The sequence below is a fragment of the Callorhinus ursinus genome, unplaced genomic scaffold (genome assembly GCF_003265705.2).
Source record: "Callorhinus ursinus isolate GAN/ISIS: 27379988/994484 unplaced genomic scaffold, GSC_fseal_2.0 scaffold25, whole genome shotgun sequence".
Taxonomy (NCBI): Eukaryota; Metazoa; Chordata; class Mammalia; order Carnivora; family Otariidae; genus Callorhinus; species Callorhinus ursinus.
Window position 1 is genome coordinate 10,504,809 of NW_027397087.1, and position 16,038 is coordinate 10,520,846.

General features: G+C 37.0%; 1 protein-coding gene across 3 annotated transcripts in view; it reads left to right on the top strand.

Moving 5' to 3' along the window:
* The window catches only part of WDR76 (WD repeat domain 76), a 54,026-nt gene that overhangs the window by 34,721 nt on the left and 3,267 nt on the right, over window positions 1-16,038 (top strand). For all 3 annotated transcript variants that reach the window (XM_025883835.2, XM_025883833.2, XM_025883834.2), the window contains 4 exons: window positions 5,605-5,763; window positions 9,640-9,857; window positions 11,113-11,265; window positions 13,097-13,150. In XM_025883835.2, coding sequence (XP_025739620.2) covers window positions 5,605-5,763; window positions 9,640-9,857; window positions 11,113-11,265; window positions 13,097-13,150 — 584 coding nt within the window. The remainder of the gene's footprint in view (window positions 1-5,604; window positions 5,764-9,639; window positions 9,858-11,112; window positions 11,266-13,096; window positions 13,151-16,038) is intronic.

The following is a 16,038-nucleotide window of genomic DNA, read 5'->3' on the forward strand; positions in this document are numbered from 1 at the left end:
TTTTCTACAACAGCATTTCATGTAATGTCTACAAAGTTCTGAGGGAAGTATGGCTCAGAATACTTAGCAGCCCAAGATACATTTCTAATTAAAGGCAGATGGTAGGTATTCTCACATGTGAAAAAAACTCAAGAAATTCAAGACCTGTGAGTTCATTTAGGAAAAAGAAAATACTGCTTGAGAGCAAATCCCAGCCAATTAAGAGTAAATCAGAATTAAGAATTGAGGAATGGAGAAGCTTGACAAAAGAATTGGTGATGGGCATTGAATCCATCCATAGATGGGCAGAACTAATATTAAATAGCTATATGAACTACGTTTATGGAACTGGATGTGAATGTTATCAACCTGGACAAAATAAAAATAATAATATAACAAAATATAGAGATGGAGAAAGGGGAGATGGGTGAAGGGATGAAAATAATGCTCTCAACAGAAAATGTCTAAAATTTAGACATAAAGAAATAAAGCATAATGACGACCACTCCTTTTGTTTTATACTTTTTCCTTTTTAGGGGATATCACTTGATATAGTTACAAATACAATTGACCCTTAACATGGTTTGAACTGTGTGGGTCCATTTATACACGGATTGGAAAGTTTTTTTGGAGATTTGTGACAATTTGAAAAAAACTTGTAGATGAACCATGTAGCTTAGAAATGCTGAAAAAATTAAAAAAAGTTGGGTGTGTCATGATTGCATAGAATACATGTAGATACTAGTCTATTTTTTCATTTACTACCATAAAATATATACAAATCTATTTTATAAAAAGTTAACATCTTTCAAATCTTCAACAAACACAGATCCTATGTGGCACCATTCACAGTCAAGAGAAATGTAAATAAATGTAAAAATGCAGTATTAAATCATAACTGCATAAAATTATTGTTGTACTATTGTACTACTCTAAAAATCTCCTAGCTATTCTGTTGCTATCGTGGTGAGCTTAATTATAGCAAGTATCTCCTCGAAACACCAATCATCTCCGTGTGCACAGTTTATCTCCCATAAATTGTGTATCGCTGAAAAAGTGATCTCTCGAGGTTCTTGCATATTTTTCATTGTGTTTAGTGCAATACTATACACGTTGAATAACACCATAGGACTCATATGAAGTGCTCCTAGTGATTCTGGAAAGTGCGCCCAAGAAACAAAATTCAGGACAGTACAGGAAAGAGTTGAATTGCTTGATAAGTACTGTAAATGGAGGTCGGTAGCAGCAGTTACCCAGCATTTCAAGATAAATGAATCTAGCATAAGGACTATTGTAAAAAAAAGAAAAAATTTGTAAAGCCCTTGCTGCAGCTACTCCAGCAGGTGTGGAAAGCCTTGTACTTTTTTTTTTTTTTTAAGATTTTATTTATTTATTTGACAGAGAGAGACAGCGAAAGCAGGAACACAAGCAGGGGGAGTGGGAGAGGGAAAAGCAGGCTTCCTGCTGAGCAGGGAGCCCGATGTGGGACTTGATCCCAGGACCCTGGGATCATGACCTGAGCCGAAGGCAGACGCTTAACGACTGAGCCACCCAGGCTCCCAAGCCTTGTACTTTTTGCAAAATACCTTTTTATCTTGTATTGAAGATGCCACTTTTATGTGGGTATAGGATTGCTCTAAGAAAGACATACCTGTAGACTAATATGATTTGAGAAAAATTGAAGTCATCATATGACAATACAAATGGAAGGTGAAAGATCTAAAGCTGGAGAATTTAATGCCAGCAAAGGATGGTTTGATAATTTTAGAAAGAAGTTTGTCTTAAAAAAATGTCAGGATAACAGGAGAAGCAGCATCTGCTGACCCAAGACTGCAGACAAGTTCCCAGACACCATTAAGAAAGTTAACTGAGAAAGGGTATCTGCCTGAACAGGTTTCTAATTCAGTGGAAAGTGCATTCTGGGAAAAAAAAAGTGCCACAAAGGACATTTATTAGTAAGGAAGAGAAGTGAGCACCAGGATTGAAGGCAGGAAGGAATAGGCTAATGCTACTCTTCTGTGCAAATACAGTTGGGTTTGTGATCGGGACTGCCCTCATCTATAAAGCTGCTAATCCCCGACCTCGAAGGGAAAAGATAAACATGAGCTGCCAGTCTTGGCTGTACAACAGGAAGTCCTGGAAACAAGAGCACTTTTCTGGGTTGGATTCATTAATGCTTTTTCTCTGAGGTCAGGAAGTACTTTGTCAGTAAGGGACTGCCTTTTAAAGTTCTTTTGATATTGGACAATGCCCCTGGCTACACAGAACCCCATGAGTTCAACACCAAAGGCATGAAAGTGTTGCCCCCAAACATGGTGTCTCTAATTCAACCTCTAGATCAAGGGGTCATTAAGGACCTTTAAGGCTCATAGCACATGGTACTCTATAGAAAAGGTTGTCAACGCTATGGAAGAGAACCCCAGCAGAGAAAACATGAAAGTCTAGAAAGATAACACCATTGAAGATACCATTGTTGTTATAGAAAAAGCCATGAAAACAATCAAGCCTGAAAGAATAAATTCCTGCTAGAGAAAACTGTGTCCAGATGTTGTACATGACTTCACAGGATTTATGACAGAGACAGGAAATCATGAAAGAGATTGTGATTATGGCAAAAATGGTGGGAGTGAAGGGTTTCAGGATATGGATCTTGGAGGAATTCAAGAGCCAAAAGACTCCCCACCAGAGAGAGGAATTAAGAGAAGAATGCCTGTTGGAGATGAGTGCTTCTGAACCAGTGCCACATGATGAAGCAGTGTTAGAAAACAAATTGACATTAGTCAATCTGGCAGAAGCATTTTGATTATTCAAGGCTGCTTTTGACTTTTACAACATGGACCCTTCTATGGTATGGGCACTGTAACTAAAGCAAATGATGGACGAAGAATTGGTACTATATGTATAGAAATATTTTTAGAGATACGAGAAAACAAAAAAGTCAGAGATTATGATGTACTCCATAAAGTTACACTCAGTGTGCCTGCCTCCTGCCTCTCCGTCTACCTTCTCCACCTCTTCTGTTGCTGTCACCCCTGAGACAGCAAGACCCAGCTCTTCCTCATCCTCAGCCTACTCAGCGTAAAGACAGTGAGGATGAAGACCTTTATGATGATCCATTCCACTTAGTAAATAGTCATCCTTCTGTACAGTTAATAAATTTGTCTGTTGTGGGATGCCTGGGTGGCTCAAGTCAGTTAAGCGTCTGCCTTCGGCTCAGGTCATGATCCCAAGGTCCTGGGGTCAAGTCCCATATTCGGCTCCTTGCTCAGCAAGGAGCCTACTTTTCCCTCTGCCCCTCCCCCTGCTCATGGTCTCTCTCAAATAAATAAAATCTTTATTTTTTTATTTTTTTTTAAAGATTTATTAGAGAGAGAATGGGAGAGATAGAGAGCACGAGAGGGAAGAGGGTCAGAGGGAGAAGCAGACTCCCTGCTTGGCAGGGAGCCTGATGTGGGACTCGATCCCGGGACTCCAGGATCATGACCTGAGCTGAAGGCAGTCGCTTAACCAGCTGAGCCACCCAGGCACCCAATAAAATATTTAAAAAAATAAATTTATCTGTTGTATATGTGTCTGTCTTCATGTGAAAATCTAGTAACTGTACAACTACAGCAAGAAGTATATGAGACATTTTTGTGTCATTATCATCCTCATCGCCTGAGTAGTCATTGTGTAGAACATCGTGTGCAAGGCTTTTATGGAAGTGGATAGCCTTTCCTTACATAGGCATAAGGTGGATAGTATTTAATATAAAATTAATAATGTGTTAGCTTTCTTACTGTTTTATAATTTTGCTTTCAAAGATTTATATTACCATAGAGTATACCTTTCTTGTTATTGAAGAAACTATCAGCCTATCATCACTTTTAAAAGAAAAGTAACTGTTTCCACTACTGCATTGTGAATATGACTGTAATACCATATACCATAATACAGGGAGTCATTCATTAGTGTATAGGCTAGGCTACTGTGAAGCTATTGTATTGATTACACTAGGCTATCATAAAGCAGTCCTATTGCCACTTTATTATCAATGCATGAGTTGTTACACCTGTCAGTAAATATGAATTTTTCATATGTTTTCATTTTTGATGGTTAGTGTTAGTAATATATATAATATCTGCAGTGTTTTTTTATCATATAATATTGACAGGTACTGACATGATTTATCTAATAAACAGATGACATAAACATGGTGTTGAACAACAATGCAGTACTGTGAATGTATTTTCTTTTCCTTATGATTTTATTATTTCTTTTCTCTAGCTTACTCTATTGTAAAAGTACAGTATATAATATGCATAACATACGAAATGTGTTAATTGTTTATGTTATTATTAAGGATGTCAGTCAGCAGTAGGGTATTAGTAAAGTTTTGGGGTAGTCAAAAGTTATATGTGGTTCAGCTGCATGGTGAGTTGGTGCCCCTAATCCCCACCTGTACTCAAACTTCAAAAATGACTTCAGCCTGATTTTCTTTTATTATTTTGAAGTGTAGTTAAATTTAATACTATTAAAAATGGCATATGTAGCATGGTCTTATTTTTTTCTAAATTTCTCTGTCATTCTGTTTAAGTACTTATAAAGATGTCTATAATAATAGCTTAGTATTTTAATGATAATTTTAGTTAATTTTGAATTTGGAGTCATTTTTAATAATTGTCTTTCTACATTTCTGTATTTAGGTTTTTTGGAACAATGGAGAGTTTTGTTTTTCTAAAAAATTAACACTATACACAAGTATGTGAAGATATTTACAGTGGTTAACTCTGGGTAGGATGAGGAGTGAATATGATTATAATTTTTTCCCTTTCTTTCCTTTAAAAAAATTCTTCTGTTTAAATTTAAAATAAAAAAAGAAAACAAAAATGCTTGAGTATTAGCAGATTAAGCCAGATTTGGAGATGATAGTTCTGATTCATAATATGACATATGGCATAGGACTATAGCTTATCCAGATCTGAGAAGTGATGATTTAGGAATTGGTAATCCAGTTGTGGAAAGGATAATCCCTAGAAGTAGTAGTAATATTAATGTGGAATTGAAATACATGCATTTTTCATGGAATATTTAGGGGATAGAACATGGGGCTTGAACTCATGACCCTGAGATCAAGACCGGAGTTGAAATCAAGGGTCGTCAGAAGCCCCAGGGATAAAATATTTTTTAAATTATCACTTTGTGTCAGGACCAAATACCTTATGAAAATTGTGCTTAGACTGATTTATAGAAGCATGCTGAGGAAGCAAAATAGTAATGGTATTGATATGTTTTTAGTATTAGGGAATTATGCTGTATGTGAAATAAAGAGCAGATTTCTCATTTCCTGAGGATTTCATGAACTAAAGTCATAATAAACAGTAATTTTTTTCCTTCTGCATTATGAGAAAACTAGTTTGCTAGTTGCTGGAAACTGTTAAATGTGACAGTATTATTGGATTGAAAATTAGAAAAAAGTAATTTAGTGATAATAGAAAGTTTTTAGTTCTGACCTTCTGAATGAGGTGGGCATAATTATAGACTAAGAAAAGACTGAATGTAATACAGACATAAATAGTTTAATGACAGAAAGTGTTACTACTTTTCACTAGTTTTTGTCTCTCCCTGCCCCCAACTCTCTTACAGACTCACCAATCTAAAGAAGATGGAGTTTATGTTTTCCAACCCCACAGTCAGCCAGTTAGCTGTCTTTACTTCTCACCTGCAAATCCGGCTCATATACTGTCACTGAGTTATGATGGCACGTTACGCTGTGGGGATTTTTCGAGGGCTATTTTTGAAGAGGTAAATGTTAATGTGTTTACATATTGACTTGAGATGATATTCTGGATTCTTTATGAAATGCCACATGAATGATTATTATACCATTCGGCGGGGGGAAGTGATACAGAATAGGAACTTTAGAAGTACACTACTTAAGTTTGAATCCCAGACCATCTGTTACTACTTGTGTGACCTTGGAAGTGATTTAACCTCTTTTTGCATCAATTTCCTTAGTTGTGAAATGGGATGGTAATAGTACCTACCTCATGGGGTTGTCATGAGGATTGAATGACTTGAGGCAGATTAATTAAGTGGTCAGAATGCAGCCAGACACATAAGTATTTGCTCTTATTATTTTTTAATTTATGTAAAAGCTTTTATTTTGTATTACTATTTTTTTTATTAAAGTATAGTTGACACACAATGTTACATTAGTTTCAGGTGTACTACATAGTGATTCACCAACTCTATACATTATGCTGTGCTCACCACAAGTGTAGCTACCATCTCTCACCATACAACACTATTACAGTACCATTGACTGTATTCCCTATGCTGTACATTTTATCCTTTTTTATTCCTGTATTCCATTACTAGAAGCCTGTACCTGCCATTCCCCTTCACTCATTTTGCCTATTCTCCCCGCACCCCTCCGAATCCCTCTGGCAATCACCAGTTCTCTCAATTTATGGTCTGTTTCTGCTTTTTTTGTTTTGTTCATTTGTTTTTTAGATTGCATATAAGTGAAATCATGCTATTTGTCTTTCTCTGACTTAATTTCACTTAGCAAAATCAGGCAGTAATCTCTTTTATTTTTGCTTTTGTTTCCCTTACCTTCGGAGACATACCTAGAAAAATGTTGCTAAGTCTGGTGTCAAAGAGATTACTGTCTATGTTTTCTTTTAGGAGTTGTATGGTTTTATTTTTTTAAAGATTTTATTTATTTATTTGAGAGAGAGAATGAGAGAGAGCTTTTTGGTGGAGTCTTTAGGGTTTTCTGTGTGTAGTATCCTGACATCTGCAAACAGTGACAGTTTTATGTTTTCCTTATCAGTTTGGATGCCTTTTATTTCTTTTTGTCTATTGTGCTAGGACTTCCAGTACTATGTTGAATAAAACGGGTTAGAGTACACATCTTTGCTTTGTTCCTGATCTTAGATAAAAAACTCAATTTTTCACCATTGAGGGTGATGTTGGGTGTGTGTGTGTCTGTCTTTTTTTTTTAAAGCTTTATTTGTTTGGTGGCACCTGGGTGGCTCAGTCAATTAAGCATCTGCCTTCAGCTCAGGTTGTGATCCTGGGGTCCTGGGATTGAGTCCCACATCGGGCTCCCTGCGCCGCCGGGAATCTGCTTCTCCCTCTGTCCCTCCTCCCACTCAATAAGCAGGTTCAAACCATAATGGTTCACCAGCAGTTAAGTGTTGTCTCTCTCAATCTTTCTCTCTTGTTCTCTCAATCTTTCTCTCTCTCTCTCAAATTAAAAAAAAAAAAAAGATTTATTTGAGAGGGAGCTCATGAATGAGCAAGGGGAGGGACAGAGGCAAAAGGAGAGAGAGAAGATCCTGAAATAGACTCTGTGCTGAGCATGGAGCCTAACTCAGGACTCGATCCCAGGAACCCAAGATCGTGACCTGAGCTGAAATCAAGAGTCAGCCTCTCAACCAACTGTGCCACCCAGGCAGTATATACCTTTCTGGACATTTCATATAAATGGAATCTCACAATTTGTAGTGTTTTGTGACTGCATTCTTTTACATAACAATGTTTTCAAAGTTCATCCATGTTGTAGAATGTGTCGTTACTTCATTCCTTTTTATGGCTGAATAATATTTCACTGAATGGATATACCACATTTTATTCATCCATTTATTAGTTGATGAACATTGTGTTTCCATTTTTTACTATTGAAAATAATGTTGTTATGGATATTGTACAAGTTTTTTTGTTTTTGATGTACAAGTTTTGTGTGAACATATGCTTTCATTTCTCTTGGGTATATACCTAGGAGTGGAGTTCCTTGGTCATATGGTAACTCTGTTTAATATTTTGAGGAACTATCAAACTGTTTTCCACAGTGGCTTCACTATTTACATACTCACCAACAATATATGAGTATTCCAGTTTTTCCACATCTTTGCCAACACTTACTGCTGGTGACTGTAGCCATCCTAGTGAGTATGAAGTCATATGCCATTATGATTTGAACCTCATTTCCCTAATGATTAATGATGCTGAGTGTCTTTTCACCGCTTATTGGCCCTTTGTATTTATTTAGAGAACTGTTGATTTCTCTAAATGTTGGATTCTTTGCCTAATTTTTATTTGGGTTATCTATCTTTTTAGTACTGAGTTGTAAAATTTCTCCACTTACATATTTAAAGTCAGGTTTATTGAGGTGTAAGTTATATACAATAAAATTTATCCTTTTAAGTATATGGTTCTATGAGTTTTGGCAAATTGTTTACACCTATGTAACTGCCACCACAATCAAGATACAGAAAATTTCCATCACCTGAAAAAAATCACCTTGTGACCTTTTGTAGTCAGTCCCCTCCCCCTTCCCACACTCCTGACAACCACTGATATGATTACTGTCCCTATAATTTTGTCTGCTCCAAGATGTCAGATAAATGGAGTCATATGGTATGAAGTTTTTTATGTCTGGCTTCTTTCACCTAGCATAATACTTCTAAGATTCATCCATGTTGTTCCATGTATAAGTAATGTGCCCCTGATAATACTGAAGGAATAGTTACCTTGTGTTAGGCATTAATCTGAGAGTGCTTTATATATATATTGTTAAACCTTATAACACCCTATGAAATAAGTAATGTTATCCCCATTTAACAGTTGAGAAAACTGAGGTAAAGAGGTTTATTGGCTTGCTCAGGGACATAAATGGCAGTGCTAAAATTTTCACTTGGGTCTGTCTGACTCCACTGCAATTAAGCTCATGCACTTAGCCATTTTAATATGAATACTTCAGGTTTCATTTGGGGCTTTTTTGAATGTACAGGGGTTGTAATACCTTTGGTATATTAATTTGTTAACCTCAGTTTATAATAGTATGTATAACTTTATAAAAACTAAAAATTAGCAACTAGTGATTCAGTGTTAAGAATTGTGGTTAGGTATGCTTCCAGAAAGTGCACATATACTTACAAGCATATGGAGGTAGAGTTTTTTTCCTTTGCGCTAATGGATTTATACTATCTACACTTTTGCAACTTGCTTTTTTCACTTGGTAGTATGGACAGATTGTAGTACAAATCTGTCTCATTCTTTTTAGCAATGCATGGTGTTTCAAAGTAGAGATGTACCATCATTTATTTAAACAGGTCTCTTTTGGTGGACATTTAGGTTGCTTCTTATTGCTATTATAGGTTGTCTTGCAATAGGCATCTTTATATATATCTTAGATAAATTATTGGGTCAGAGGGTACAAGCATTAAATATTTTGATAGGTGTACTCTGATTAGTTGTCAGAAATTTGTTATTTATTTATTTATACTTCTACCAAGAGTGAGTGAGTGATGAGCATTTGGCCATGTTTTTGGACTTAGTTGGCAAAATTACTTGGTATATTAAGGTATTTCAGTTGGGTAGAATTCACATTTAGTTCATTTCCTAGTAAGTGTCACAGAATAGATCTGCAGCTGAGGTTTATTGGATTTAAGAGATTTGGCATATAACCCTGAGATGGGTGGATGGGCCATTTGATTGTAGGTGAGTCTCACAGCTGATCAGTGCCTTAGTTTCCATCTCTGTAAAACGAGATGATCATTTTGCCCTGTGCTTTCTGTGGGATGATGGGAGGATAAATGAAATTATTAGGTAAAGTGTTTTATAACTTTTTTACCAAATAATTTATATGTTGGTTGTTATTTGTATCCTTAGGTATATAGAGATGAAAGAAGTAGCTTTTCCTCTTTTGACTTCTTGGGAGAAGATGCCTCCACTTTAATAGTAGGACACTGGAATGGAACTATATCACTGGTAGATAGACGGACACCTGGAACTTCTTATGAGAAACTTATCAATTCTTCTTTGAGCAAAATAAGAACTGTTCATGTCCACCCAGTGCATAGACAATATTTTATCACTGCAGGATTGAGGTATGTTCTTCATAAAGTTTTGTGATTTATGCCTTTTAAAGTTAGGAATACTGTTCTATTTATTTGTTTTTTAAAGATTTATTTATTAGAGAGAGAGTGAGTGCAAGAGTCGGGGGGAGAGGGGAGAGAGAGAGAGAGAGAATATCCTCAAGCCAACTCTGCTGAGTGTGGAGCTCGATGCCGGGCTTGATCCTAGCACTGAGATTATGACCTGAGCTGAAACCACGAGTCGGACGTTTAACCCACTGAACCACCCAGGCTCCCTGAGGGACTACTGCTGTAGTTTGGATGTCAAAGATATCTGACTTCTGTGATACCCATATAGCTAAATAATTTTTCTTTCTACAAACAATTGAGGTTTTATTGAGTATTTTTTTTTAAAGAGAAATTCTTTTGGAAAAAAAAAAAGATTCTTTTGGATTTAATGAATAGTCAAAGTATTAAAGCAAAAACACATTTTTGTTTTCCTTGACATCATGTGCATTTACTATTTTTTTTTAAGATTTTATTTATTTATTTGAAAGAGAGCGAACAGGAGCAGAAGGGAGGGGCAGAGGGAGAGGGAGAAGCAGACTCGCTGCTGAGCAGGATGCCCAATGCGTAGCTTGATCCCAGAAACCTGAGATCATGACCTGAGCCAAAGGCAGATGCGTAACCGACTGAGCCACCCTGGCGCCCCCATATTAATTTACTTCTAGTCTTTTGAGAAGAAAACTTGTAGGGTGGCTCAGATGGTTAAGTGTTTGCCTTCGGCTCAGGTCATGATCTCCAGGTCCTGGGATCGAGCCCCATGTCCAGCTCCCAGCTCAGTGGGGAGTCTGCTTCTCCCTCTGCCTCTCCCCCTGCTTATATACTCTTTGTCTCTCAAATAATGTGGCACCTGGGTGGCTCAGTCAATTAAATTAAATATTTATTTAATAAATAAATAAAATCTTTAAAAAAAAAAGTTAAAAAAACACTTGTAAAAAAAAAGTTATATGTGACCTATAACTTGGTCCGTGTTTTTATTTTTTTCTCAGAGAGATTGGAAAACCAACTAGAATTTTGTCTCAGTATTATCCGCTGGCTTCATATATATTCTGTAGTTATGGAATTTTTCTAATATTTAATTTTTAATCTATACAGTGTTTGTAAAATTATTACAAATCAGAGTATTCTTCAATGTAATGAGTATTCTATGTGTCTATGTTCAGCGGTGTTTGAGAGCTCACTACATGTACTGTGCCAACACTGAGAATTATTCCTCCGCTTACAGGGATATTCATATTTATGATACAAGGCACCTGAATCCCAGGAGAAGCCAGCCTTTGATTTCTTTGACTGAACACACAAAGAGCATCGCTTCTGCCTATTTTTCACCTCTTACTGGTAACAGAGTAGTGACCACATGTGCTGATTGTAAGCTGAGGTAAATTGGGGAGATAGAAATGCATTTTTTTTTTAAAGATTTTATTTATTTGACAGAGAGATAGCTAGAGAGGGAACACAAGCAGAGGGAGTGGGAGAGGGAGAAGCAGGCTTCCCACGGAGCAGGGAGCCCGATGCAGGCCTAGATCCCAGGACTCTGGGATCATGACCTGAGCCGAAGGCAGACGCTTAACCACTGAGCCACCCAGAAATGCATTGTTAAGGAATCTAAAGAGTCTGTAGCTAGTGTAAACTGGTAGCTTTGTTTACTACTGCTCCCTATTAAATTGTTAGTTTTATTGTCTTGTAGCCATTTCTATGTTCCTGGCCAAATCAATAACCTGTATTTAAAGGTTTTTCAGCAGTTTTGGGGTCTGGAAATTTCCTTGAGTTTGGCAGGGAAGGTCTGTAGGTACCCCAGGGGGTAGATGTCAGGCTTCCCTTTCAGCACTGAATGATCCCAGAAGTCCCAATAAAACCAGGCTTATGATATGTTGGAAGAAAGATAATTTTAACATAGGGACAAACTCTTAGGTTGGGGCTAGTGGGGTCTACCCTACACATGAAGTGCTCAGTGGAAATTGCAGAGCCCTAGGCCATGGGCAGGCAGGAAAGATAGTAATAATTGGGCTTCTATACAAACCACTGGATACAGTTTTACGGTTTTAGCTTTGGTACCTTTCTATAGCTACTTCCTAAAAATGGCCTTAAAAATGTAATCTAAACCAGTTGAACCAAAAATAGAAAATAATGACAATAAAAGAAATGTAGAGAAGTTAATACAACCACAGAGGAAATGATTTTGTTCTCTTCTATAATCCCTGATTTTGCTTAGCATTATAAGCATTTGTCATTTTATGAGTTTTACCATAAGTGATTCTGGAGTTCATTCATTATTCATTCAGCAAGTATCTGTTGAATGTATACTTTCAAGCTTTAGAAAGGCATCTAATTTCTGTTAGACTCTTCTGTTGGGAAGAGCATGGTCTTCACTTTGTGACAGTTTACTAGAAACTGTGCCCAATTTCTAGTAAAGTCTGTGAGCATTACGAGCAGGGTGCATTAAGAGATTTAGTCACTAGACAGTGGCAGCACATTGTCCCCTTTCTAGCCCATACAGTTTTCTTTGTCTCAGAAGCTACCTATTTTAACCATTCCTGTTCATTTGCACTGCAGAGTTTACATTAGCTGTTAGTGATTTAGCTTTCTAGTAATCTCATTAGGCAGTAAGCTGTAGGTGCCAAGAAACTACACTGGAATAGCTAGGTGCAAGAAGAAGGGGGAGGTGGTGTGATGTAGTTAGTTTCTTTACCTGGTGGAGGCTTCTGGACTCTTCGAGCTACCCCACAAGAACTCCTCCCCGTGGTTACTGGTCAGTCATAGTCTTGCCAGCATCTGGGAATGACACTGTTCAGTCCCTCAACTAGTGAGTCTCATGGGGAAATTGCTCTTGATATGTGCAAAAACTTTTAGGTTATTTGTACATTTTCAGACCACATCCCTTTATATATGATCTATAATTATTGTGAATCTCAATATAGAATCCAGATTATCACTTTATAATGTGCATTTTAAATTTGGGATAATAGTGTTTAAATAAATTATTTCTACACCAAACTATAAAGCACTGAATTTTATGATATTTCTTGTAATTTTTGTTAAATGTATTAGCTGAAGCTTGTTAAATCCTGATTCTATATATTTTTAAAGTAGCAATCATATTTCATGTCATGAACCAATGAAAAACTTGTTAAATACACTGATTTTCTTTCAGAAAAATTTTAAGAAACAGTAAAAAGGGTGTTACTTTGTTCTTGATCTTTGTTTTGCAGAATCTTTGACAGCAGCTGTATATCCTCTGAGATTCCTCTGCTCACTACCATCAGGTAGGTTTCCATATGCTGAATAATGTAGACCCTGGATTGCTATTAGCTATATGTTGGAGTGCACACATTAGACATCTGATTGTCAAAGAGATGTAAAAGGTTTGTATTTTTGTATTACACTGTTTAAATGTCTCAGGTTGCTAGTTCCTATCCTGTCCAGAAGGGTTCTTGCTTCCAGGTTCCCTGTATCTTTTAAAGGGTTCAATCCCTTTTAGTTGGTAGCTGTTCTTTGCAGCTGGGTGATTATTTTTGGTTAAGGTGAATGACTATATTCCAACTTGAATTACTCATGTTATCTTATTAAAGAAGATTGTAACCTCTTACCTGCTGTGAGGCCATCTAAAGCTCTTTTGTTTGTACCTGTTTGTTGTGGGCTTAAAGGGTTTCCCTACCTTCCCACTTACTTTCTCTGGTTACCCTCTTTTGAATCTGCTACTTTTAATGTATGTATTTTACATCCAACTTTAGTCACTGCCTTCTTCTAGACATCCCTCTTTATCAGTATTTATGAAGTTGGGACCAGAGTGTGCAATATATGTTGTTACATCATGCATTTTATAGTCTATGGAGGCTACATTTAAGTGTGTTTGTTTCCTTTCTTACAAATTTTCCCATCTTCATTTCTTTTTTCAAACTTAATGCCCGGTAAGCATTGATTCTTTCTTCTCCCTCCCTTCCAGACCTTGGCAAACATCTTTCTACTTTACATTTCTGTGATTTTAACTACTTTAGATCCTTCGTGTGAATGGAATCATGGTATTTGTCATTCTGTGACTAGCTTATTTCACTTGACATCATGTCCTCAGTGTTCACTTATGTTCTAGCATGTGACCTCCTCCTTTTTTAAGGCTGCATAATATTCATTGTATGTATATACCACATTTTCTTTATCCATTCATCTGTCGATGGACATCTGGGTTGTTTCTACCTCTTGACTATTGTAAATAATGCTGCAATGAACATGGGTGTGCAAATATCTCTTCAAGATCCTGCTTTGAATTCTTTTGGATATTACCAAGGAAGAGGAATTTTTTAATTTTTTTGAGGAACCTCCATATTGTTTTTCTGTAGGGGCTGCACCGTTTTACATTCCTACCAGCAGTGCATCAGGGTTCTAATTTCTCTTTATGTTCATCATTCTGTTCTTTTATTAGTGATTATCTAAATGGTTGTGAGGTAATATCTCATTGTGGTTTTGATTTGCATTTCTGTAATGGTTAGTGATGTTGTACATTTTTTTTGGTTATTTATATATCTTCTTTGTAGAACTGTCTATTCAAGTCTTGCCCACTTTTGAATTGGGTCATTTTTGTTTTGAGTTGTAGGAGTTCCTTACATATTATGCATATTAACCCCTTACTGAATATATGATTTGCAGGTATTTTCTGCTGTTTTGTGGATTGTCTTTCACTCTGTTGATTGTTTCCTTTGGTGTACAGTTTTTGAGTTTGTTATAGTCCTGTTATTTCTTTTTCTTGTCTAATTGGTTATCAAGTGACTGCTCAGAATGTCCCCCTTATCAAATCCTTGTTGGTGTAATGGCTATGCCTCACATTCAGAATCTGGCTACCTGTGCAGTTGTCAACACCTGGAATTTAGATTAGTGTCTTTAGTTCTTCCAGATTTCCAATAGTATGTTGGATAGAAGTGGCAGGAGTGGGCATACTTGCCTTTTCCCTGATCTTTGAGGAAAAGCTTTTGGTCTTTAACCACCGAGTATGATGTTAGCTCTTGGCTTTTCATATATAGCCTTTATTATGTTGAGATAGTTTCCTTCTGTTCCTAGTTCATTGAATGTTTTTATCATGAAAGGGTATTGATTTTGTCAAATGATTTTTCTGCATCAATTGAGATGATCATATTGTTTTTGTCCTTTATTCTGTTAATGTGGTATATTATGTCAATTGAGTTTTGTATGTTGAATCATCCTTGCATTCTAGGGATAGATCCAACTTGGTCATGGTGTATAATCCTTTAAATGTGCTATTGAACTCATTTTATTAGTATTTTTATTTATTTATTAAAGATTTTATTTATGATTTGACAGACACAGCGAGAGAGGGAACACAAGCAGGGGGAGTGGGAGAGGGAGAAGCAGGCTTCTTGCCGAGCAGGGAGCCCAATGCGGGGCTCTATCCCAGGACCCTGGGACCATGACCTGAGCCAAAGGCAGACAACGGCTGAGCCACCCAGGTGCCCCTATTTATTTATTTTTTAAGATTTTATTTTATTTTTTTGACAGAGAGACAGTGAGAGAGGGAACACAAGCAGAGGGAGTGGGAGAGGGAGAAGCAGGCTTCCCGCTGAGCAGGGAGCCTCATTTTGTTAGTATTTTGTCAGTATCAGTATTCATTAGGGATGTTAGTCTGTCATTTTATTTCCCTGTAGGGTCCTTGTCTGGCTTTGGTATCAGAGTAGTGCTGGCCTCAAATAAGTTTGGAAGTGTTCCCTTATCCTCAGTTGTTTAGAAGAATTTGATGAGCATTGGCATTATTTATTTATTTAGGGAGAGAGAGGGGATCGGGGGAGGGGGAGAGGGAGAGACAGAATCTTAAACAGGCTTCACACCCAGAGTGGAACCTGATGTGGGGCTCAGTCTCACAGTCCTGAGATCATGACCTGAGCCAAAATCAAGAGTTGGATGCTTAACGGAGCCACCCAGGCGCCCCTGGGTTAATGCTTTCAATGTTGAGTAGAATTCTCCAGTGAAGATGTCTGATCCTGGTCTGATCCTGGGCTTTTTCTTTTTGGGAAGTTTTTGATTGCTGTTTTAATCCCCTTAGTTATAGGACTATTTAGATTTTCTATTTCCTCATGATTCAGTCTTGGTAAGTTGTATGTTTTTGAGAATTCTATCCATTTCTTCTGGGTTAACCAATCTGTTGGCA